We start from the raw sequence: 26,299 nt of genomic DNA, 5'->3' as shown, positions 1-26,299 counted from the left end.
GCATATATCAAAATCCTTGAAGAGGTCACGTTTCCTTATGCTGAAGAGGAAATGCCCTTGAAATGGGTGTTTCAACAAGACAAAGACCCCAAACACAGCAGTAAGCGAGCAGCATCTTGGTTCCAGACCAACAAAATTAAAGTTATGGAGTGGTAAGCCCAATCCCCAGACCTTAATCCAATAGAAAACTTGTGGGGTGACATCAAAAATGCTGTTATTGAGGCAAAACCAAGAAATGCAGAGGAATTGTGGAAAGTTGTCACATCATCCTGGGCTGGAATACCTGTTCACAGGTGCCAGAAGTTGGTCAACTCCATGCAACACAGATGTGAAGGAGTTCTCAGAAACAATGGTTAGACAATTAAATATTAGTTTAGTGATTCACAGGAATTCTAATTCCTAAAGATTTTTCAGTTCATAAATTGAATTTTTGAGTTTATAAAGAGAAATGCAGACACTGCTATTTTTTTGAACAGCCCAACATTCATTTTTCTTAATTTCCTGTAAAGTAATTGGAAAATGTATACATTTTTCTACATGTTTTAATTTAGAATATAATGTGCAGTGTTCCCAATGCCTGGAAATAAAAACTATTATAAGGATTCTGAGCTTTATTTTGAACACAACTGTAATATATATGTCTGGTTAAGATTCATCAACCTTTTTTCTTTTCTTTCCAACTGCTCTAAGAAAATTATTTTGTTATCATAAAATAATTAATTAAACATCCATCATTTAATTATGAGAAGGACTAAAAGTTAATGCCCCCCCCCCCCCCCCCCCCCTATTAACAGGAGAAGGACAGCTTGAACAAGAAGCAGAACAGTATTCGTAGAAATTTTACAAACTTGCATTATCTTTTTGTAGTTTCAGTTGTCATGTTGTGCCTATGTGCAGTTTTTGTCCTTTTTTCACTTTTAATTGTGTTCCTTGTTGTCTGTTTGTAGTTATTTCAAGTTTGTCACTTTGTTTCTAGTTAGCATCTTGTCACGTTGAGCCTCATTGACCTCTCATTTTCTTTATGATTTTTCTTTTCTTTCTGTAACCATTTGATTGACTCTCAGACAAGTAAGTTTCTCATCATTTCTTTTAAATTCTTTTAATTTCTTCATTGTGATATAGCTCAATAGTCTGCTAAAGTATTAGATGTCAATGAAAAAAATCAGTGAAGCTGAACTGTGGCTAACATGATTGTGGTCATGCTGGTATTTTTAAACCATCCTGATTTTCACAACAACCGAGCTTAGAATATGGAATAACAGGCATTAAAACAGGATGTTGTTAAGTTTCTGGGGTTGCCTATTAAATTGGGTTCCTCCCTAACCACAGCTATTGAATATATTTTCATATGGCCATCTTTATTTAAAACATTTGAGCAGAGAAGTTATTCCAATGTGGGAGGATTTTTACAGAACTTTGTAAGAGGTTTCAGCTTGTAAAATTTGCCTCACCCACCTTTTAAAACCACCAACCAACCTAGATGAATTCCACTTGTCTGGACGTCTTCGGAGGGTTTTAGTGTCATACAGTCTAAAAGTGAACTCTGGTTCTACTTTAAATATTTTGTGGAATTAGTGGGTCCTTTTTACATATTGCTACTGCTTACTCACCATTCTGGAGAAAAGAATTAATGGATGAAACGTTTGTGCAATACCACTTACATATTTTTTTTTACATTGTTTTGAATCTATATGTTTTTAGAAATGTTTTGTAATTGTCATTTTGATTGACGTGGACGCTAAGTCACAGTAAAACAGAATCATTTATTGACATAAATGTGTTTATTTGACCATTTTATAGACAATAATCTTAAAGACAGCAGCATCTGCCATGTTACTTACATGTCCAAGGTAAAAACTTTACAAAAATAAATAGCTTAAAAAGGAAGCTGTAATAATATAATAGCATAGTCCTTCACTGAAGGGATATAGGCCTAATCCGCCATCTCTTTTGTTTGATAACATACTGTAAATTAACAACAGGAATGAAGAAATCAAATATACATACATGAATTTGAAAACGTGTGAGCATTTGCATATGATGCATTAACAAAAAAAGTCTGAAAATTAATGTTATTTTTCATATATATGATAGATAGTATGCTTATCACTAAAAATACCTCCAAATAAACACTGCTGCATTGCAGACTGCTTCTACCACTGTTTTCCTCAACTGCATTGTGATGCACATGGACATGGAACAAGGCTAAAATTACATTGCTTGGAAGAGTAGAGTTCTCATTGGTTTTCTGATCAGGAAAGACCAGACATATTTTATACAATGTGTAAAATGCCTATGATGTAGTTTGTAGTTGTAGTTTGTTCCGATGTAGGCTTTAAGATTTAGGATTTAGCACAAATTAAATTAGTATGTGTGCAGAAAGGAGAAGCAATAACACACAAGCACATTTCCCAGAGGCTTAAAATCCCAATGCTTCATTCGTGCGTCTGTGCCTCATTAAAAGGTAAATGGCTCGATCAAAAGGGGGTTGAGTGTGTGAATGACAATTGGAGGTATATTTAAACTGTGCTGGTGATTGACAGCAGGTTTCATGCCATTGTTCTAGCCCCACCAAACTACTGATTATAGAAAAAAGCATCCAAAAAAAGTTCTCTTTTTTTTTTAAATGTTGGACTAGTTTTTCATTCTGGAAAAGTTACACACACACACACACACACACACACACACACACACACACACACACCGCACCTTCTTCTAGCAACTGTACATAGCATCACATGTACATCCTGAGGTAGATTTCCATTGTTTAAAATTTCAATAGTGGTTGTTAAATGTCAACAGAATGACAAAGCAATGTTCAGGTAAAAGCCTTTGATGTGACTTGATGCAACCAGTTGATAACATGAGCCATGAGTTCATGGGCTCCGGGATGTAGACATATTGTAGACATACATTACATTTTGCAGGTGAACAAGAATTTTCATAATCTGTCTCTTTGTGATCATTTCTTAAGTTTTGGGGATTGTTTTGTGTCTGTTTGTAGTCATACTGCAGATCTAATGGACCCCTGGCCCTTTTCCCCGGTGCGCCCGCCTGTTCACTAATCCATCCATTGTTCATAAGTGCACTATAATCAAAAATAACAAGTTCACTGTACTCATGTTCTTCACAAGCAGTCCTGGTTGAAACATTCTCCAGAGACTGGCTCTGGGATTTTTTTTGGATCACACTTCTCTGGCTCAACAGTCTTCCCAGTGTAGTCTATGCAGAAGATGCTGCGGCGGCGCTCCCCCTGACCACAAGTTCGTGAGCAGGCAGACCACGGTCCCATCTGCCATATGGGACATGGCAGATCTCCACAAGGCCTGATGTCTATGGGCTTCAGGTCTTTGTCGCATTGGCTGGAGAGGAAGCCTTCACTGTCCATGCATTCAACATTCCTCCGGGACCACCCAGAGCCACAGGTCTTGGAACACACAGACCACTCACCCAGCACCCATTCAGGCACACCAAATGGATGGATCATATGCAAAGAGAGGGACAAGCCTTTTTTCTCCTTGGATTTGTTGAAAGTCGCATCTTTAGGGATGAAAAAAGTATATTTGACCTTGGGAGGGTTACCATCACCTGCAGTAGTGAAGAGCTGGATGGTAATGGCCTCCTTCAGCTGCCTGAAACTCTGGATCCTCTCTAGTGTAGTGGAAGAGCCACTGTACTTCAGTACTGCACCAAGCACTGGAACATCCTGCTCCATCGTGGATACAGAGAAATTACCATTAAGGATGTAACCACCACTCTCTCTCTTTACAGCCAGGTAGTACCCATCATGCTTGATTCCTCTGTGGCTCCGCTGTTTGATGTCAATGTTAGTAGCGCCAATGGGAATTGTGATGATGTCACTGTATCCATAACTGATAGGGAAGACAAGGAACCAGGTTAAGATAATAGTACTCGGTTTATACTGTGTTGTCTTTAAATAAATAATTCAATAATTTAGGCAATATGACTATCTGCTTTATTTTAAACAGTTATTAGGGAAAAAATGATCTTGTCTGTGTATTAAGCACAGTGTCCACATGAAAGGAGATAAACTTAGTTTGAAATTTAAAAAAACAAATTCAAAGCAGAGAGAAAGAAGCTACACTGGCACTATTAAAAGTTCGAAAATCAACCTACCAACATGTATGAAACTACTAATCTAATCTAAACTATACTGAATAGGACAGAAAAAGCATAAATAGAATTAAAAGGAGAATTTGGAAAATACAGAATAGCTAGTTTGTTAACTTGCAGCTCAAGATGAAGTACAATTGTCTGTCTGGTTTATCGTGTGCTCTGTTTACACACTGCTGTGCACACAATAAATGGGTGGGCCAAAAATATGTGGAGAACCTAAATTGATATTTGGGGTGTATTAATTCTTGTGAAGGGCCAGAGTTGGTGCAAGGGCCTTGAGTACAACACAAGGGATTTAAATTAAATTAGTACTTTTTTTAAACAAAATAAGCAAGCAGAATTTGAGAATATTCAAATTATAATTGGCACAAATATGAGATTGGTCTTACAATAGAATTAATTCTAGAATGAATTCATAAAGTCATTCAAATTGATTATTCACCAATTACAGTACAAGAAAACACCTACATTTCACAGGCTCTAAGCCTTTTTGTGCATCCAGTGCTATTACTTTATCGTTTTCATATATGAGGGCTGTGGATCTGAGTGCTTACTTTGCTTTGTTGTACGATCCTGTGATCTTTCTACAAGTGAGTCCGCTTCCTCCACACACTCCACACTTGTCCACTCGCTTGTTGGATCCTATCACCTGGTCACAGCCTGCCTTCACACATTGTCCTTGGACGCACACAGATGTGGTGTCAGGGCCACAGGGCGTCCCGTCAATTACCTGCAGGGATGTAGCAAGTGTTGGCAGGGGTCACACTCAAATTATAGTTGAGCTTTTTTTTTAATGATTCTTTGATCAAAAACATTAAATTAAGTTTAACATCTTGTCAGGGTCTTTATGATCACAATGTAGGGCCTGATTATTATTCTGACAAAGGCTATGACATCAAGCTGGAACCTCAGGAAAAAATATAAAAGAATCTTTTTTAAAACCACTATTTCATTCCCATTTTCCCTGAACTAGAGTTTCAACTATTAGTTTTCCTTTCATTTCATTATCCTGTGCATTTACTGCTAAAATTCTATTTGGATATCAAATGAAAATAAAACCCACCATGCCTGAGATATGCTGCTGAGTGCATATTATTGTACCTTGGATTCAAACACCTTGAATTCACTGCTGTCCCGGGCCCTGCAGAATAGCTTACACCTGTCTCTGGGAGAAACGCCAGTGTACTTTGGTATCCACTGTTTCACATTCCCGCTGTGGTCCAGGTAACTGGGGCTGTTGTACTTCTCACACTGCTCCTCTCTGAAACTTTTACCTAACGTGAAGAAACAACAAATTAAGAGACCCTACCAAAACATTTTTCTAAAATATTAATTGCATAATCCAAATATTCAATCAACTTTAGATTTGTATTTGTAAATAGGAACAATGCAGAGAAATAGATGACCTCCTACCAGAGGTGGCAAAAGTACTGACATTCTGTACTTAAGTAGAAGTACAAGTACTTATGTTAAAAAATACTTTAGTAAAAGTCGAAGTACTGGTTCAACTTCTCTACTTAAGTAAAAGTAAAAAAGTACAGGCTCTGAAATGTACTCAAAGTAAGAAAGTAAAAGTAGTTCTTTGGAGGATGTTTCTACAAGCTATTTTTGTGTAAAACTAACCGAACCTCATTATATATTATTGTAATAATATAAAATAATATTACATGAGAATACAAACGTTATTCCAATCTAAATTTTAATCCTAATGAATGCACTCAGCTTGAAACTGTTATGTAGGACACAAACTGTGAAAGGGAATTTAAACACAGCTCTGTTCTCTGTGTCCTCCATAGTAGAGGGTGACTGTGCCTCCACCTAAACACCAACATGAGGATACTCAGGGGTTACAGTGGGATTCAGAAGGTGGAGGAACCCTAAGATCAGCTGTAGTGGCTCTGCATGGGGAGAAGAATCACAACTTTCTATTGTGAGCTGCAGTAAATGATGTTGGTGTGCAGGCTGTGATCAGCTGACCTGCTGCTGCTGCTCTGAGGTTTACTGCTCTGTGTGGATGAACTGAACTCACAAAGATGTAACCCAGTATTTCACAGCTATCTGAGCTGAGCTCCATCCCCTACACTGACAGCATACAGGCTGTAGAAATGTTGGATTCAGTGAATGAATCTCAGCATCAGCAGCTTTGATTCAAACTCATCTCTGCTGCACTGATGTAACCTGTAACTCTGACCATGAACACAAACACTGTGCTCCAGTCCAACACAGAGCTTTACTGTAAATACAGTACAACAAGCTAACCTAAACTGCAGTATTTTCATAGAATCTTTGAATTACACAACGTCAGCATACTTCAGTTTATTTTCCAGTCCTTACCTTTAATTCTAACCTCTCTTCTTCCTCTCCTGTCCTCTTTCTCCATCTCTGAGTGAACTTCTCTCTCTTTGCTCTCGCTGAAATACAGCAGCTCTTCTTTTAACTAGCTGTGTGACAAACTGCACACACTTTGTGTGTTTGCTGATATTTGTTGAGCATTTAGAAACGTTGCATTTACCTGCCACACGTTACTCCCTTCGTGCTCGCTCCTCTAAGCTGTTTATGTGCCGCAGCGCAACTTACGGACTCGGTCCGGCCCGCTGTGACCCCTGATTATAGCGCTATAAATGAGACATTAATTATATGGGTTTGCGTATTTAATCCCTTTGTACGAGATAAGCCCCGATGATGGAGGATACGCCAGTACGATTGTCTCTTATATGTTATTATTCCTCCGTTTAGGCTCAGATCGTTTGATGTTTGACGGCGCACTGACCGGAAATGCAAACTTCTCTCTGACGTGTTAAAAAGTAACGAGTCTGTTTGGAAATGTAAGAAGTAGAAAGTACCGATACTTGTGTAAAAATGTAGGGAGTAAAAGTAAAAAGTAGTCAGAAAAATAAATACTTAAGTAAAGTACAGATACCTGAAAAATCTACTTAAGTACAGTAACGAAGTATTTGTACTTCGTTACTTCCCACCTCTGCCTCCTACACACTGTGGATCAGGCTGTTGCTGGCTTTACAAATAACATATTGCATTTAGTTGACCAATAAGACAACCATTAATAAGAAAGCATTTACTGGGCCACCTACACATTACACCTACAGGAGCTGTTCAGCCATGGAAACCAATGCTATGAAACTCTCAGTGCAGTTTTTTTGTGATGATTGAGTGTTGGCAACTTTTACACACTATGCGCGCTGGCAACCTCACTCTGTAACTTTACATCCCGTGGATACTTCATGGCTGAGTTTCTGTGGTTCCTAGATGCTTCTGCTTTGCAATAAAATCACTTACAGTTGATGGCAGAGTACCTAGGAGGGAAGAAATTTCATGAACTGACTTGACGCAGTGGTGGTCCTATTGTAGTACTGCGATGGAATTCAGGGAGCTCTTTAGAACCACCCATTCTTTCACAAATGTTTATAAAGGCAGGCTGCATGGCTCAGTGCTGCCTTGATACACAAAAGGACTGAAAACACCCAAATTCAAAGATTAAGAGCTGTGGCCCAATAGATTTATCCATATAGTGTATATTTGTATTTTTATTATTAGTTATGTCATATTTACAGTCAAAAATGTCTTCATTTTTATACATTTCTACATTTGAGCTCAAGTGTTAAGTAAGAACAGAAAAATTATGAGATTATACGGTTTGGACATATAGATCTACATCTTTAAGGTTAAGGGGAAAATGGAAAAAATTAGGAGTATTTATTGAATTTATTAGCAGAATTAGCATCTCATTTTCCAAATGATAGGCATTTAGTGTTAGGCCAGTGTATATTATAGTATATTTTGTGTCAGCAAGTATGTGAGGGTCTGTAAATTTTGAATGCCGGGCTCTAAGTGGATATCGTGATGCCTGTTGATTTTTTTTTGTTACTTTGTGGACTCGTCTACCATATGCTACACTGCAATGCCTTCTGCAGGCAGACTCCAAATGGACTTGAAAAAACGATAACAGGAATCATCATCAGTGACGTCCATGGCTACGCTAGCACCGTCCTCAAGTAAGTATAATTCTTCTAATGACCACCAGGGGGTGTCTCCTTTGGTCTAAGAGAAAAATCCTGAACTGTGCCCTCACTACACATCGTTTGGAAGTTTACAACATGATTCTTAATTTGTAAATTACTGTCCACACTAGAGTCAAAAAGGAGGATAAGGCAGGGTCTGCTTCAGGGTGGGGCTACACTGACATGTCCCTATTGTATGGGTGGTCATTCTCACCCTGCAGTCCTCATACCTGGTCACAAGATGGCTCAAATCACAGTGTTTACATCTACATCTTTATATGCAGTCTGTGGTTCAATCGAGAAACATAACACAAAGGTGAACACTGTTTTCAACTGAACGTCCCACTGTTGCCTCCAGTGCTGTCTCCCTGTCAGCCTTTGTCTGTGATTGTCTGAGTGGAAACAGGTGTGCTTGAGTCAGAGCTGAACCGGACCAGCTGTACCTCATCACATCAAGCTCTCTACAAATATCCAGCTCTGCCACTACCAGATCGTAGCCTCTCCTTCAGTCAAGCTAAGTGGTTAGCGGTCTGCCTTTTCCGGCTACCTGTCACAGAATCTTGGCCCTTGTCTCCTCTCATCTTCTCCGTCCACAGCACCAGATTTTGAGTTTTTGATTTCCAGTGTAGAACCTGTTCTGCACATTTCCACCAGAAAACTGTTGCAGGTTCCAAAAAAGCTGGAACCATTCATAACCACAACTTTTTTAATTTCATAACCACAAAATTACAAAGCTGAAAGTTGGATCTGCTGACATCAGTGGGGATGGGAGGGGCAGGAAACTAAACAGTGATTGGCAGATGTCTATAAGCCCTAAGCAGAAAAGAGGTACCAGACTGTATCAAAGTTAATGTTGCTGTTTTTCACCAAATCATTGGCTTTGGCTGAGGTTGAGATTTCTATTTTGGCCTAATGTTCACTTCTTTACAGCCTTATGGCTCATTTGTTGTGGCAAGGGGTGGGTGTGCAAGATGTGGCCCAAACATCTTGAGGTGGGGTTGGCATGGACTATGTCCAGCCTTTGCCCAAATATCACAGCACATCTAACATCTGGCCCATATAAAATGGACCTATGTCTGTGGCAGTGAGACTCACCCTGAGTCAATGCTGTCAGTCAAGGGTAAATGTAGGAACATAGAAACTGCAGATGTGGGACAAATATTTATTGCTATCTCTGATGTTTTTGATAGGGGCCAAACAGTATAAGAAGATTTTATTTTCTTTGTTCATCTAAAAATTTAAAGTGAAACCGGTATTATGCTGATCCTTACCTTCGTTGTTATCACATGGCTGTATGTTGCAGGACTGGTACTGAACCCTCTGTCCTTCACAGTAATTCCCTCCATTCTGAGGCACAGGGTTAGTGCACTCCCTGTAGGAGAACTCCACCCCACCTCCACATGTCCTGGAGCACTGCTGCCAGGGTCCCCATGAGCTCCAGCCGCCGTCCACAACCATCTGTGGTAAAACACAGAGGGAAAAAAGAGCAGAGTAGTTGGTTAGTGCTCTGAGCCAAAGGCAATGTCAGCTGTGCAGCCTAAACCACAGTCTGGGCTTCTGGGTTTGAGGCCGCACAGTGTGTTGGCATGCTGCAACTAAAGGCTAAATCTGTGTTGAAGTTCGGCACGCGCCTGCTGTCTGACTCTACCCACATTCCTGCCACATGTGTCACTCACTGCTAGTAGAACCTGCCATGCTGCAACGTTGTACACTGTGTGTGCGTGTGTGTGCGTGCATGTGTGTTTGCAAGCAAGGGTGTTCTTTCCAGAAGTTTTATAAGTTTGGATCACATCCCAACTGCCGGCATGTCTGGATTCATAAACAGATGTGTGTTCATAACACAAGGAGAAGATATCAAGGCAACCAAGCTCAACTAAAACACTGATAAGTCTAAATGTTCTTTGAGGAAATCTAAACAGGCCTCTTGTTGTATAAAGCACTTTGAGTGCTCAGCTAGAGTATATAAGAACTAGTCCATTTACCATTCATGAAGCAGCTGCATTCTCACTCACCAAAGTCAGTGAGGGCTGAATGTGCAATGTGTTCTTTGAGCCCTTTATTGTGTATTCATGTTTTTCAACTTGAAATTACACACAGCAGCATGTATCACAAAGAGTCAAGTTTCAAGAAATTTAACAATTTATATAAAAAATGGCAGATTTTCAGTTGATGTTTTGCATCATGGAGGCTGTGAGTAAAAAGTTCTCTACCATAGGGGACACACTGATATATTGTAGAAAATATCTGTATGCCGATATCAGCTGAACATCGGCATCTATCGACCTTGTTGACTGATATAAACCAGTAAGATGTGGCTGATATTTATCTGTTGTTTGCACAGTTCTGCAGGCTAAGTGTTCAAAGTGTGAAACTTTGTAGCAGTTATTTTTTATCATGAAGATTTCTTTGATCAAATTGAAAATAAATAACAAAAACAAAAACATGAAAGTATTGGAATCTGCTATTAACCATTTTAAACATCACTATCATCTCAGAATATAACAGTTGGTGCATCTCTACTGGAAACAATCTCACCTTCAGGTCTATGTAGGAGGTGCACTGTGATGCTTGAAATATTAAGATATTTCTATTTAAGAAATATGCAGAAATGTGCAGCCAATAAGTGGAACATCAGATTAGGAATAAACTGTGAAATGATGCTTGCCATATTTTCTCAGTTCATCTGCAAACCCAGCGTGAGCAAAACATTGGAAATTTGCTGAGGATGACTGCCTCACTAGAGTTTGAAACCTGATTACTCACTTGAAAGAAAGTGACTCATCAAACACTATGAACATTCCTCAGTGGCGAGTCAGTGAAAATAAGCAATATCAGCATGCAACATGCAAGATGATGGGAATAAGGTCCAAAAAGTGTAAGAGTAAGTAACTGTGGCTCTTCTCCACAGCATGTCTTTTGTCCTCTCTCTCTCCCCTCAGCCCAGTGATGACTGCCCCTCCCTGAGCCTGGTTCTTCCAGAGGTTTCTTCCTGTTAAAAGGGGGTTTTTCCTTTCCACTGTCATCAAAAGCTTACTCTTCAGTGTAATTATTGTAGGGTCTTTAGCTACAATATAATGTGCCTTGAGGTGACTGTTGTGATTTTGCACATATATAAATAAAATTAAATTAAATTAAAATACATTCTTCAGAAAAAAAAACCCCACTAACAGCTGGAAGACACACAGCACAGGTGGCATAAAGGCAGCAGGTAGACTGAGATAAATCAGGCGTGGCATATAGTTGGGGCATTTACCCACATCTACCTGCAAACTGCGTTCCTTTCTTATCTTCCATATCATGGTGAGCTTATTTTTAAGGGCTTCAACTGTCACAGTACATAGCAAGCCTACCAATACCCTTTCATTGTAAGTCTGTAATGTGTCAGTTGTCAATAAGTGCTGCATTGGTCAGCAAGTTGGGAGGCAGTGTTTGTGTTAGTAGATAGAATTCCTGACAGCTATTGTTAGCTATAGAATTATATTTGAACAACAATGACACATCTTTATTGAGCACTGAAGAAAAGGTTACAATCACTTTCAAGGTGTGTTAAGATCCTGCTGTAGGAAACTGTAAGAGGATCTGGTCACATTTCAAAGTAAAATCAGCCACCCAGACTAAATCACCCACATAGTTAATTTTGATAATGCTAGCCACCATAAGCTACTGTTCATAGCTGACCAATGAACACTATATTGAAAAAAAAACAAGTGTAGGGTGACCTAGTAGCTGAGCAAATTCCCCAATTCATAACTACTCTTTTCCCTCTTTCTCATCATTCTCTACTGTATTGTTCATGAAAGTAAATCATTTTATTGTTATTGAATTGGACTTTTCGTCTGTGAGGCTATTTATAAGAAAGAAAGAAAGAGGCTTACCAGTGGCTGCATCACCTCCTGGATTGGCCTGCACACTCCATAGAGGCAGGTTCCATTGGGGTTGCAGGGGGTGCCATCAGCCCAGGGCAGGCTTCCATTCTTGGTAGAGCACTGCAGTGTCCCGTCCTCTTGACACCACAGCTGACTACAGATATCACTCTCTGAGGTGTTGGGGCAGTGGATGAACTCCTCTCCAAAAATCTGCTGGCACTGCTGGTCCAGGTTGTACTTGGTGCCTGGCAGTTCTTTTGGTAGGGGCAAAGTAGTCTCTGGGACATCAAGCAGGCAGTCTCCTGTGGTTACAGTACAAAGCAACACTGTATGATACTGATTATATTGTGGTTTATGGAGATTATGGGCTTTGCAGCACTGTGACAATTGTAAATATGTTGTGTGTGGTATGACAACAGTAGGAAAATATTCAGAGCAAGCTGTGTCCTGACTATAAAACTGAATAATTTCACTTTAACTAATGTAGTGCATGTTTATAGGCAGCCTAACGATCTGAATCTGGACGCTTGACAGGTAATCTAAATCTGATTTTTATTTTATTTTTTTTTCATTATTCATCTAATGATCTTTATTACATTCAAGAAGCTTTTGTCTGGAGTTGTCGATGACATCCGCGGTTCGGAATGAACATTCTCAGCCACATGAGTTTTTGTTGGAGACATTTTCCAACTGATAAAGAACATATTTTGCTGACACCAGCTGTTGCTTTTGGCTGAGGAGGTGGGGAACAGGAAGAAGTCCATAGTATGACTCAGTGGAAAAAAAGGTTCACTGATAGATCTAGCAAGAATACAAACAATACAAGATGCACAACACGACATGGGGAAGATGGAGCAACAGAGGTAAGGTAACAGAAACAGAGTGAAATGAGGAGAGCAGGATGTGGAAACCTAGGGCAAGATAAATTGAGCGTCAAACCCATAATTTAAGGGGAGCGGCGTGTTTAAGCAGGAAAGCCTCAGTTCACGAGAGGCAAAGCGGAAGCGTATGTTTTATACATCTCTGAATCAGCCCTAATAACAGAGCCACACTGTTGTGGCAGACAGCCACACTGGCAGAAGATATCTACATTAATTTTTGGCACTGTGGGGCAACAATCTCCAGTATTCCCTACCGTGCCCGTTGTCAAAGAATTCAGTGATGTAGAGAGCGCTGCAGGGAGACCAAGGCATGGTCTTGTTGAGGCTGACGAACAGAGGAGCCATCAGGTAATGACCTCCCAGATCCCCAAAGAGTCTCTCACATGTCTTGGAGTCGTCATGAGGCATACTCAACACATGACCTGCAGGAGATGGAGTTGGAAAGGCAAGAGTGTGACATTTGGAGTTCTGCAGGTGTTCATGAATGTCTGAAAACACATCTTGTCTTGTTTATTCTTGTCCGCATTTAAGAAGCTTTTCTATAAATATTACATTCACATTGGCAAAGACAGCAAGAGTGACCTAACCAAGCTCATGTGCAGCTGTGAAGGCAGCTTGTAGGCCATTGTCCTCGATAACCGAGCAGCTTCTCTTGGGATCGCACATCGTCCCAACATCTGCCACACCCAATGTGTCGCAGCTCTTCTGGCCACAGATGTCCTGAAACACAAACACAGAACAAAAACACAGAAAATTCAACACTAAGATCAAGATGAGGAGGATGAAATATTGGAAATGCTGATAAAAAAAATAAACATGTCCATTAACTGAAAGACAAATCCTAATTTTTTGAGCAATTCTGTTTCCACAGAGCTGCCTACTTTCCTTCTGAAACAAAATAACTTTAGTTGCCAGGTCCTTCCATACATTCACACCAATATGTGTTGTTTCTGGGTTTTTTTAAAACATGAGGACCTCAAAATGGGAGTAGGTGTACAACGTAGTATTCCATGTAGGCATGTAGTCATGGTCTACATGAGCTGCTGAAGTTAAAACCAAGCATCAGAATGGAGAAGAAAGGTGATACGTGCCACTTCTGTCAGGTAAGAACACGAAACTGAGGCTATACTTCACCAAAATTGTACAACAGAAGACGGGAAAAATGTTTCCTAGTCTGATAAATCCCGATTCCTGCTTCGAGATTCAAATGATAGGGACAGAATTTGGTCTAAACATCATGATTGGATGGATCTTTTCAGCTTTCCATAATTAACTCATCATTTTATAATTACTGTGTTGTTTTAACTAGCTCAACATGGTATCATTGACTTTTAGCCGCTTGTTACAATGTTCAGTTCACAGGATTTTTAGAATGAGCCTTTGGGGAGTGAAACTTGCATAATTAGTCCTCTTACAATACGGGGACGTTTGACAGAAATCTATGCATTTTTGTTATTATTTTGGATAAACAGAAAATGTGCATTATGCTTGAGTAAATGAAACAGTAAAAATGTTAAAAAAAAAAAAAAAGAACAGGTTTAACACAGAGCTGGGGAAAACTTCTTTTGCAGGTGCCAAAAATCCTCTATGCAATAAAAACCCTGATTACTTTTAACTGCTTAGACTCTGTTTACTTGCTGAGTTTTCATGCACACTGGGGTGTTACAACCACCTCCTCATGTGGATGCATGTATATTAACTCTGCCCAGCACTTTGAGTGCAGTTTTGTTTGACTACTGTCTGCAAAAGACAATGTAATGCACTGAAGTGGCATACAGCATGCCAAGAGGAATCCGGCTGTACTGGTGGGAAGGTGGAAGGCCCAGCAAAACATAAGCAACATACCACAAGTTGGTGGAACAGCAGTGGCACAGCAAAAACCATCTGTGACATACCTCTGATATGCTACCACAATAAAAGCTGCACTGCTGCTAAAACTGCTTCAAAGGTATAGAACACTACTTTTCACTCAAACAAAATACAAGACATACATTGATTCAAACTCTCCAATTACAACACAGTAAATAACAGACTTCCTAATATTTAATATGTGCCACATATTTGCAAGTGAAGCATTTTTCCTAAGCTGTCAGACTGGACTATAAAAGAGTTAAAGGCATTATTCTGTCAAACGGTAAATAGAGTTAGTATATTGTCTATCCTTAGTGACTGTTATATAACTGTCACCATTTAATTAAAAAAAATTAAAAACATGTTACTCAGTGTTTCCATCATTAAGAAAAGCAAATAAATATTCACACAGCTGTCCAGAGCTATAATGTGGGAAAACTGACAGTGTGCTGTATCAGAAATGTTTCTCCGTTTCTGTGTAGAATGGAGAGATCCATCCATGGCCTCACCTCCTCAAAACAAACAAACAAATGAATAAACGCACACAAATCAGGACCTTCTGTGATTCAAAAGACATCTGGACTTGGAAACTGGCTTTGAATGCAGTTCAGTGTGCATTTGCACACCTCATTCCACAAGGGCCAAAACGTCTTTAATGCAGATGCAAGACTAGATGTATGGGTCAGAGCTCAAACTGTAGTATTGCATTTTCACATCTCACACACACACACACACACACACAGCAAGACCACAAAAATGCATGAGTAAAATGTTTCCAAATCATGTAACTGAGAGTAACCTTTTAGTTTTATAACAGCCAGTAGTAGCGTCAGTCTTCCCTTTTGACTGTAGGATGCACGGCACATACTTTCAACCCGACCAGGCCGTGCACTAAAGCCCTGACCATTTTAAGTGGCTTCATTTTGTCAGGCCTGATTTGTAGGGGCACTAAACTTAGCTCATCCATGAGGAACCTTCCGTCTTCTACATTTCAAAGCATATCTCTGCAGAAATGGAAAAACAAACACAAACCCAGTTTGCGTGAATGATGGTTTCCCCCAAACCAAAGCCACTTCAACAACACAAAACTGCACAAACCCATATGTTCTGTTCATTATTTCTCAGATCCAGGGTCAGATTTACATGCTAACGTCATTCGGTAGGTGGATAAATGCCAAGGCTGTCATCAAGTCAAGCCTCAAACCAGCACACTAAAGCTATAAAAATTTAATAATAGAGAAGTTCCTTGCCTAATGTATTGTCTGCTAACACCTTGTCAGCATGCACATACCAGATGGAAGAAGGCAGCCAAATACAGCAGAACAAGCCAATTGCAACTCAAACCCTGAGGACTTGTGAACTTATTTCCTGTTGAAGCATCCATAAAGAACAGTTTGTTTGCTTTGCTTTGACATTTCCTCAGCTTGGAAAAGATTACAGTTATTCCATCTCCACAGTCTGGTTTCAGCATCCTTAATTCAGAGCTAGAAAGGCTTTCTTTTCTGTGCTCACCGTGTTTTATCTCTTCTCTAAGCCCACATAACCACAAGGTATGGCAGTAGTTGGTTTAAAGTGAGAGGCTGTTTCTACTGGGATTCCTCCACCTTTAACTACAACTGGCTCTAAAATGCACCTGTGTTACTGTATGGCACTTTGGCTTCAGATAATTGCCGTGTGGTTGACTGCACTGGCTGTGAAACCACATTATGCTCCCACAGCTGGCCAGGCACCGAGTTCCACCAGGGAGTATTTTATGACTCATCCTTGCTGGGTTCTGAATGGGGAAACAAAATCTGCCAGAATATGATGGGTGAGAGGACCGTCCATTCTAATAATACACTGTAAAGCACTCACTCTGCTGCACGTGTTGTGTCATTCACTAAACCACGCTCTGTAGAAAAGCTTGACTGTTCTAATCTATTATGATGACTGTGTGAAGATGTTTTGTGCTAATACTGAATAGCTGCATTCAACTTTTTTCTCTTTTTTGTAATCTTTATAAATTAATGTGTTAGCCAAACTACATTAACTGCTAAACATATCCAGCTGAAACTTAAAGAGGGCACATTATGATTTTCCTTATTCCCTAGTCCCTATTTTCAGAAGTTTACATAGACTCATAATGGAAATGAATATCATGCTGATTATGGGTTTTAATGGTTTGTTTGAACTTTTCTATTTCCAGGGTGGAATGATTGTACGCTATACATCATTAATAACTTTAACAAGAATTAGGTGCACACATATGAATTTATTTTGGATTTTCTCTAATCCACACAGGATCACAAGTATACCCCCAAATATAGACATACACTCAATTAAATTTCTTAATAAGTGGTGCTGAAGTTTCTACAATGTCTTTTAACTCGACAAGGCCTATTAACTTCTTGCTAGTGATCATGATTGACTACAACTGGTAGTTTTACTTTGCCAGCATAAAAAAGGATTTGTTTGACAGCACTCATTGGACAATGGGAAAGTCAGAGGAATTCAGTGAAGATTAAGAAGGAGAATTTTGTAGATTTATATGAGTTGGGAAGGTCTCTTGGAGCCATTTCTAAACAACTGCAGACTGCAAGAAAATTAGTTCAAACAGTTGTAGGTAAGTACAAGTTATTTAGGTGTACTGTATCACTACTTTGCCAAAGTCTTGAAGAAGACCCAAACTGTCACACTCAGATGAGAGGATTAGGAGATTGGTTAGGATGTTCAGGAACAACCAAGACTCAAGCCTGCCATGAACTGGAAAGTGCTGGAACATCATCATCCCTGTCCACAGTGAAGCAAGTTTTACACTGCCATGGATTGACAGGGTGCCCACATGGATGAGAAATACCTTCTGGGGAAAAGTTTTATGGTCAGATGAGACAGAAAATTGAGCTTTCTGGCCAAAATGACAAGAGGTATGTTTGGAGGAGTAAAGGTGAGGCTTTCATACCTAAAAACACTGTCAAGCATGGTGGCGGTAGCATCATGCTTGGGGCTGTTTTGCTGCCAGTGGTACAGGTACACTGCACAAAGTGGGTGGAATAATGAAGAAGCAGGACTATCTTTGAGTTCTTCAACTTCACCTCAAATCGACAGTTCAGTTTATCAGACAGAAGGGCTGCACCAAGGCTTGTTAGAACATAAATAAGGACTGTTAAAACTCCGAATGATGCAAAACTACTTTAATAGAAGCCAAGAAAAACTACAGAGTCTGAAATCAGCATAATAAAGAATTAGCATTAGCTCTATTTCAGTGTACATAAATTAATTCTCCTTATTAAATCGATTATTAGCTTCCTTTATTGCTTTTGATGTTAGCAGGTAGAGGTGCACTCTTTTTACTAGAGTTACTTTACTTTACTAGAGTTTACTAGGAATCGTGTGGAAACTCGTTGCCTTAAACCATTCTAGTTTTTACACAAAAATGAAACTAAACATGTTTAGTAGTATTTACTAAAATTGATTAGCTCACATAAATAGGAAGGAATTTATATGAGCTCATCAATTTTAGTAAAGATTACTAAACATATTTGATACATTGTACTAAGTTAAAACAACTAAACATGTTTGGTTTCATCTTTGTGTAGAAACTAGAATGGTTTAAGGCAGTGGGTTTCCACACAATTTTCTAGTAAACTCAACTCATTTGGGTTAAGAGTGCATTCCTACAAGCACTTCCATGTGTAAGTAAGCTAGGTGCTTTTTATTGTCTAACATTCACACACATTCATACTCCACAGCTTGTGTTCAGTATCTTGCCCAAAGATACTTTAGCACACGGCCCAGAGCAGCCAGGAATCAAACCGCCAACCTTCCAATTGGTAGGTGACCTGCTCTACCTCCTGAGCTACAGCCGGGGGTGGCTGTAGCTCAGCCACTGCAATACGTGACTCGGCATTGATGTCTCTTATAACATTGTTAACCGAACATTGCAAACTTTCTTAAGAAATAAAAGTTGTGGCAGAGCTGTTGCATTGAACTGCATTAGATAATGCAGATTACCAGTCCGGAGCCGCTGAACTTGCCTTGGTGCATGTTGCAGCAGGACTGAGTTTGAATATGCCCCGCCCCTTCACTTCAAAAACATAATATCTTTAGTAATCTCTGCTTAATGCATGCTCTTTGTGGATTACAGCTCAGCGTTCAACACAATCATCCCGGACATTCTCACCACCAAACTGCACACCCTGGGCCTCCCCCCTCTCACATGTTCCTGGATCAAGGACTTCTTAACCAACCGGCCCCAGACTGTGAGACTTGGCCCCCATCTCTCCTCCACCCGCACACTGAGCACTGGCTCCCCACAGGGCTGTGTGCTGAGCCCCCTCCTGTACTGCCTCTACACCCATGACTGCAGTCCGGCCCACAATAACAACCTCATCGTCAAATTTGCTGACGACACCACAGTGGTCGGACTCATCTCGAAGGGAGATGAGGCAGCTTACAGAGAGGAGGTCTTGAAGTTGACAGCCTGGTGTTCAGAGAACAACCTGGTACTGAACACCATGAAAACCAAAGAGATCATCATCGACTTCAGGAAGCACAGGACTGACCCAGCTCCCCTCTACATCAACGGCGAGCATGTGGAGAGGGTCCACACCTTCAGGTTTCTTGGTGTCCTCATCTCTGCTGATCTCTCTTGGTCAGATAACATCACAGCTGTTATCAAGAAGGCTCAGCAGCGACTTCACTTCCTGAGGGTCCTCAGGAAGAACAACTTGGACTCAAACCTGCTGCTGACCTTCTACCGCTCATCCATTGAGAGCCTGCTGACATACTGTATCACAGTATGGTACGGCAGCTGCACTGAGGCAGACAGGGTCAGGCTTCAGAGTGTAGTCAAGACAGCACAAAGAATCGTTGGCTGCCCTCTCCCCTCCCTGATGGACATCTACACCTCCCGCTGCATCAGCAGAGCCAGGAACATCATCAAGGACAGCTCACACCCTGGCTTTGACCTGTTTGACCTGCTGCCCTCTGGCAGGCGCTACAGGTGCATCAAAGCCAGAACAAACAGACTCAAGAACAGTTTCTTCGCCAGAGCAATCACCACCCTGAACTCACACACTCACCCACTGTAACTGTGCAATATTATATTATTCATACTGAACAATATCTGACATTCCTATATTGTGTAATATCCAGTATTCATTCACTAGTGCAATATTCATTCACCAAGTGCAATATTCATCATCTTTATTATTATATGTATACACATATTTACTTTTCTTACAATGTACAGATGCACCAATGTATGTATATATTTTTATACATGCTATTTTTTGTATATTTTACACATTGTTTATTTCTGTATATCTCTTGATTATATTGATCATACTAGATTATAATATTTTCATAATATTTTTATTTTAGAGAGTTTGATTTTCTGTTACATGGCACTGAACAGGAGTGGTCCTCCAATCTCATTGTACATCCTGTATAATGACAATAAAGGCATTCTATTCTATTCTATTCTATTAACAAGTCCATTACACTCTATATTTTAGTAGAAAAGTACAGTTAACTAATTTGATTTAGTAATGGGACAACATTTTTACCAAACATGAAAGAATAAGTAATGATTACTAAAAAGTTTAATTACAATCAATATCTGGGTTAAGAGTGTGAGTTTATGTGAACACCTTTTGCATGTAAGACTTGCCCTTCATAGCAGTGGGGATAACTTCATGTACCTTTCGCAATACACACAGGAATTTGGCCAGTTGGTTCAATAAAAATAATTATTAGTGTAGCTTTAAATTTTAGTTAAAAATGACCTAATGTTCTGAAGACTTCACGATAATTGTGAACTTTTCCTGTAGGTTTAATTGATTAGGTAAATTGTCTCTCAGTTACTGGATGGCTTAGCAGTCATTGGCGCATTCCAGCTGTCATCACATGATCTTAAAACTTCAGTCACATGATAATAAATGGTTATATATGGGTGGAGAAAAGCCCTGTCTTTATTGAAGGATGGTGCCTTCAAAGAAGATGTACTTAGTGTCCCACTTGGTGCAAATTATTCAATTAACTGATGCAATTAACCAAATCGATGATCTCTGACCTTGTGTGATTGAAAGCTACAAAAAAGTTGTGGTAAGATAACTTCATTTTAAGATATTTATTTTGTTCAAACCTCATGAAAGACAAATTAAACCTCCACAGTGAAGATCTGGCAAGTGTTTAAAGTCTTATTTGCAGATGACAGTCTGTTGTATGGCAACAGCTATAAAAAAAAAAGGCGGGGGGGCGTCTGTGCTTGTTTGCTTGTTGCTTACCTCTCTAGTGAACAGCATGGCAGTGTCATAGTGCTCTGGATGCCTCTGACTCGGTGTGTTGAAGAACTGCTGCCAAGAGCAGAAGTTCCGCAGAGCCACACCTCCATTGCTGGAGACCTCCGGTCCAACGTTCTCGTCTTCCACCACCAGCATCTTCACCACCACCATGTTCACAGAGTTCTTTATGCTGGGGTGCTTGTAAAGCTGGGCAGCCATGGACATGAGGGTGAGAATGTAGTGCTGTGGAGGAGAAGACATTTAAAATACTTGCATAGAGAACAATTCATCCTAAAGCTGAACCATGCGGGTTGTCCCTTGTAATGGCTTTATCCTCATACAAGTGATGGTAATATAATTTTCTTTTTCGTGTAACTCTTGGCAAGAAAGCAAACATTAGTATTCTCCCCCCAAAAATCAATTTTAGCATGACACCATAAATTAGATTTGAGACTGACAGGGGTACATGACCTCTTAATATCAGCCTGTGATCCATCTAGGGTTAGGGTTGTGTTTCGTTTTAGCCATATGCTAAGCAGACAGATTTCACAGATATTACAGTTCAAACGAATAATGTGGAAAATTTGGCAGCTAAAGATGTTTCAATTTAGGCAAAAATTTTATTTAAAAAAAGGGGTGGGCATTTACTGAACTCAAACTCTAACCCTGCCCCTAATGCAAGAGCAGGCGCCAATAATGCATCTCCAATAATGTGATTTTAAATATTGCCAATATTGTGTATGCATATGTGTTATGTTTTTTCTTACACTAAACCAGGCACTTAATTGATGTAAAAAACAAACAAACAAATAAGAAACAACCCCGTGGCCTTCTGATATTTACTGGCTATTATCTGTCATAGTCTAGAGAGGCCCAGTGCATTAGTTGGGCCATAACACACTTTGCCCCATTGTTGCATTCAAATGGGAAAGAGAGAAATTTTCCAAATGAAGTAATTACACAAAAATAAAAGCTTAAACAGATATTGCTCCGCTATATAGTAATACTTTACTGTAACTATAGGCAAAGTACATATAAAATTCTCTCCCAAAAATAGATCTGTGAGCAGTGTAACTAGACAATATTTGTCTCCAAGATGAAAATTAAACTCTAAACTGGACATACCTGGTGTTTAAAGGCATGTATGATGGTACTGTTTGTCCTTTGATTGTAATATGTACAGTCCTTGGTATTATTATGTGCATTTGTGCATTTTTTTCTGTGGAAAAATGGACTTCATACAAGCTATAAAGGCAAAAAATTAGGTAAACAATCTGACATGTATTTGCACCCAAGGCTTGTAATCACTTTTTCAAAACTAGAAGCTTTATTTATTGCATGACACAATCACAGGAGAGCGAGATGGCCAGGGATTTCCACAGAGCTGTTGTGACATTGTGTTTTAGAGCCAGTAAATCACAGAGAGTGTGAGGAACTTTGCCATGATCTGTATTCTTGGTCAAATCACTTTTTCTAGGGTGGGATGATATTCCTACGTGGAAAATTTTTCCACATGTGCTGTACGCACACCCATGGAACCACATGTTGATTTTTGCCTGGGGCAACCGAATCACTGAAACCACTCCTGTTCATAGAACACCGCTGGATAAAAATGAAAGGGGATGTGTGATTTGGAATGGAAAATTCACTGGAAGCCAAGTTTATCAGTGTAACCTTTCTCTTCACCTTGTGTTTGGTTGCCCGGGTCTTTTGGGGGAACACTATGGAGAATTTGGCTGCTCAGGACAGTGTTAAATGCAATGAGAATTTGGCTGGTGCAGACTCTGGCTGAGTCTTACTTTGTTGAAGGAGTTTGCCTTGGTTAGAATCAGGACTGATATGGAAAACATAAACATTTCACTTTAAATATTGGATTTTATACAACGGGAAGGGTCTTTTTTTTTTTTTTTTTTTAATGAATACACAGTAGAGACAGAATGGAAAAACTATTGTAAGCTCTGTGAATCTTTCTGATGATGCTGAGGCTTTGCTGCCAACTGGTGACCAAGTCCTGAGGAATGTGCGGCAGCATTTCTCGCATTTCTTTTGCCTGACCTCTCTCTCAGCCTGTGGAAAACAGGGAGCTCATCGATATCCTCCAAAGGTCCATCATTGCCAAAACATGTTTTATGTAGCAGCAGGGAAAAAAAACACATCCCTACCACTAAGCCATTATATTTTCGAGGCTGTGAATCCTGACTTAGCAGGCAGGATGGGAAAATAAAGGGGGTAGGTAATGGGATGACGTCTACAGCAGTTTGTTTATGGGAGAGTCTGAACTGAAAAATTAAAGGAAAGGGTTGTTTGGGCGCCTAGTAAGTGTGTGCGTGCAGGAAAGTATGAGTTCATGGCGTCTGACCTTTATTTCATCTCCATAGAAGTGGGTCATGGTTGAGTCTGCTACCACCAGGGTCTCTATGAACCGTGGCGCAGAGACAAAGCGTCTCCGGCGTGGTTCCCTCTTTGCGTGGCCGTCGCCGTGCGTAAAACTTTCCCCATTGTGCTTCTCCACTGTCGCGTGATCAAACATGAGGGGAACACCGTGGTTCTCGTTGAATGTTCTCCTCTTGATGACGTGCAGCTGTTCGGAAGAGTCTGGCCCCAGGCCGCCACGGAGTTTTGGCTCAATTAAATACTCTTTGCCCTCGGTTATGAAGGAGCCAAAGATGCCGGAGCACAGACTGACAGCCACGAACGAGTCCTGATCTTGATCTACGTTCCCAGAGTAAAAACAGCTCCTCAGGTGGCCCTCGCTCTCCTCTGACTTGTTCATAAGTTTCTGGAGGACGTGCTGGGCACCTGGAGCGCTGCGTAAAGCCCTAGCATCTTTGGCTTTGATGCGCTGCATAGTGAAGGAAGGCGCGATGAAGCTGGTGTCCGGCATGAGGTTTAGAGTAAAGTCCTTGCCAAACGCACTGAGGATAAACCTCGGCTGCTCCTCGCTTCTCTTCCAAAAGCGCCCGCTGGTTCTCCCAATTATCCGAACAGGTACAACATCCTCTGATTCAAACGGAGAGGCAAGTGCCGCGTTGACCATGCACAGGAGTAAAAAGACGAAACACACAGTGGTACACATATTCTGCAGTAAAAAAAAAAAGAACGCACTAAAGAGCAGTAATATAAAGACTTTAACAAAGATGTACTTTTATCTCTGGCCAGTGGCACGTCTCCTCCAGTGAGAAAGAAGAATGTCTCCTCTGAAATTAAAAGTGATCTTCCAGTGCCAGTCAAAATATGTCATTCAGTTTCAGTCAGTCTGAGCTGCCGTTTCTCCTTCCCTGACCAAGCTTAAGTCTTGCTGTACCACTCACCAGCACCGCTGCAGTCTGGACATATCGGGGGGTATTTATACTTTCCGTTCTTCCCTGGACATGAGGGGGTTTATTTTTGATATCCTCCGTTGCTGGAAATTCTCCTCCCACTCGCACTTCATGAGAAACTCGAGGATAAAACGGGTCCAATGAGAATGAGCCGACACTCCCCCCTTCTGAAATAGCTTGACAACCGTTCTGCTATTATTAACCCAGCGTGCTGTATGGCAGCGACAGGACATCTATACTACGCATAGCTGGGAGTCCGCTACGCGAGTTATTTCGGAGGTGTGTGAGTGGCAGGCCCCCACAGGGCCCGGAGCCTCCTCCCCCCACCCTCGCCACTCCACTCTAAATCCGCCCTGCTTTATCCCCCGCACAAAAGACGAAGAAAGGCGCTGAGTTTGCTTGGAACAGACCGCGAACACTGGGAAATCTCTAATCACGTTAGTGGAGATAGATTATTATTAGTATATCTCCACCATAGGTTATTTGAATAAACCTTCGTTTTAAGTAGTAAGTTAAAGCAAGATTTTCCACAAAGTAAATTTAAAAAAGATAACTGTTGTCGAATTTTAAAGGTACCAAATACAATAATTAATCAAAAACAAATGCCAGAAAGACCCCTCCACCCCAGCAGTAAAAAAAAAAGAGCTGAAGTTCAAGAGATGTACCAGCAGATGACGCCAAAACACAAAGAACAAGATCCTGAGTGACCTCTTCACAGCACTAGGCATCACTGTTTGCCCGCAACTAAAGTTTGTATTTTCACTTTTTTTTTTATCAATTGATTTCCCTATACATTACTGTTTTCCATTATATTTTGGAGTTTTCTTTAGCAATTAAAATATAAATCATGGCACTCTTTACATCAAGCAAACAGTTTAAATATACACAGAAAAGGTTTTTTTCTTTTCTTTTTTTAAATTTTCAAGACGCTGGAATAATACGGTGTGCCACAAAAGCAGCAGTTGAAAGATGTGACTCTAGCTGTGTAGTTTTTATGTCCTGTTGACCATTCAAAATAACTAATAACAGCTGTCCAAATAAATGTCTTTCACGATAGTGTCCTGAGTTGCAAAACTAGATTCCAGGAGCATTTTGATATCAGTGTCCGCAGATTAATAACTCTCTGTCAGATTTTCTTGTGTATTTGCTTTCCTCGAACTGAGTCTGAACAGATGCATGTCCAAAGGCTGGCGCTGGGAGCATATCCCTTACTAAGGTACTTCTGCTTCCTTTAAGTATTTCTGTGTTTACATTGTGCTACGTTCTACTTCTGTTCCACTAGGCTATAATTTGGGTGCAAATATTGTACTTTGTGCTTCATGTTTATTTGAAAGCAGATTTGAAAATATAGATCTAATAAAATATAAAGCTGTGTTTTTAAAGCCATCCAGCAGTATTTAAGTAATTGAAATCACCTCCAGCTGGAATGTGTACATTAAAATATACACATTAACGAATGAGTACAGTAATTTGTATACAATCACGTAATAAATATGATTCTACTTGAAGTAATGTTCTGATGCAAAAATTGTATATGAGGTTGAAATTCCTTTATCATTATATTTATATCTGATCAAATGGTGTCCTGTGCTGAAACGTTTCTTAAGCAGAGGGTGTGGAATTCATACTCTTGTAGCACATGCTGTACAAGAACAATAATATTTGGAGAGTTACAAGTGGCTGCGTTCTGCAGCAAACCGAGGAGCACGACCAATGACGGCTCTTCTGCGCAAGTACTGTTTGACAGTGCTGGTCGTGTTAAGCGCGACTTTAAAGCTGAGCAGCTCAGAGAAGTTCGCGTCCAGAGAGGAAACGCTGCAAGATGGGAAAGAAACTGGGATGCGAGAGTGCATAGGCTTTTTAAAGGACGCACGAGCAGAGCTCGGTGCCATTGCGCACAACTTCTTACTGCATGCAGACGCACCGCAGAATTGGAACAGCGGATTGTCCTGAACAGGAGCAGAG

General features: G+C 40.2%; 1 protein-coding gene across 1 annotated transcript; it reads right to left on the bottom strand.

The window, feature by feature from the left end:
- Positions 1 to 1,795: 1,795 nt before the first annotated feature.
- On the bottom strand, positions 1,796 to 24,562 carry LOC115791238 (A disintegrin and metalloproteinase with thrombospondin motifs 8). The gene is made up of 9 exons (XM_030745399.1): positions 23,374 to 24,562; positions 21,018 to 21,257; positions 13,488 to 13,620; positions 13,155 to 13,322; positions 12,029 to 12,321; positions 9,425 to 9,611; positions 5,239 to 5,411; positions 4,692 to 4,867; positions 1,796 to 3,872 (listed from the first exon to the last, which is right to left on the bottom strand). The coding sequence occupies exons 1-9, from the start codon at positions 24,088 to 24,090 to the stop codon at positions 3,128 to 3,130; spliced, it is 2,832 nt and encodes a 943-aa protein (XP_030601259.1). The 5' UTR covers positions 24,091 to 24,562; the 3' UTR covers positions 1,796 to 3,127.
- Positions 24,563 to 26,299: the final 1,737 nt, after the last annotated feature.

Source organism: Archocentrus centrarchus, chromosome 13 (assembly GCF_007364275.1).
Source record: "Archocentrus centrarchus isolate MPI-CPG fArcCen1 chromosome 13, fArcCen1, whole genome shotgun sequence".
Lineage (NCBI taxonomy): Eukaryota > Metazoa > Chordata > Actinopteri > Cichliformes > Cichlidae > Archocentrus > Archocentrus centrarchus.
Note: the sequence above shows the minus strand (reverse complement) of the source record. Positions and strands in the feature narration are given on the sequence as shown.

Coding starts and splice junctions, on each gene's coding strand:
- LOC115791238 (XM_030745399.1), bottom strand. CDS start 24,090: ATGTGTACCACTGTGTGTTTCGTCTTTTTACTCCTGTGCATGGTCAAC. Junction 13,621..21,017: donor CCATGCTGTTCACTAGAGAG/GTAAGCAACAAG, acceptor TTTGTGTTTCAG/GACATCTGTGGCCAGAAGAG. Junction 4,868..5,238: donor TCAAGGTGTTTGAATCCAAG/GTACAATAATAT, acceptor ACATCCCTGCAG/GTAATTGACGGGACGCCCTG.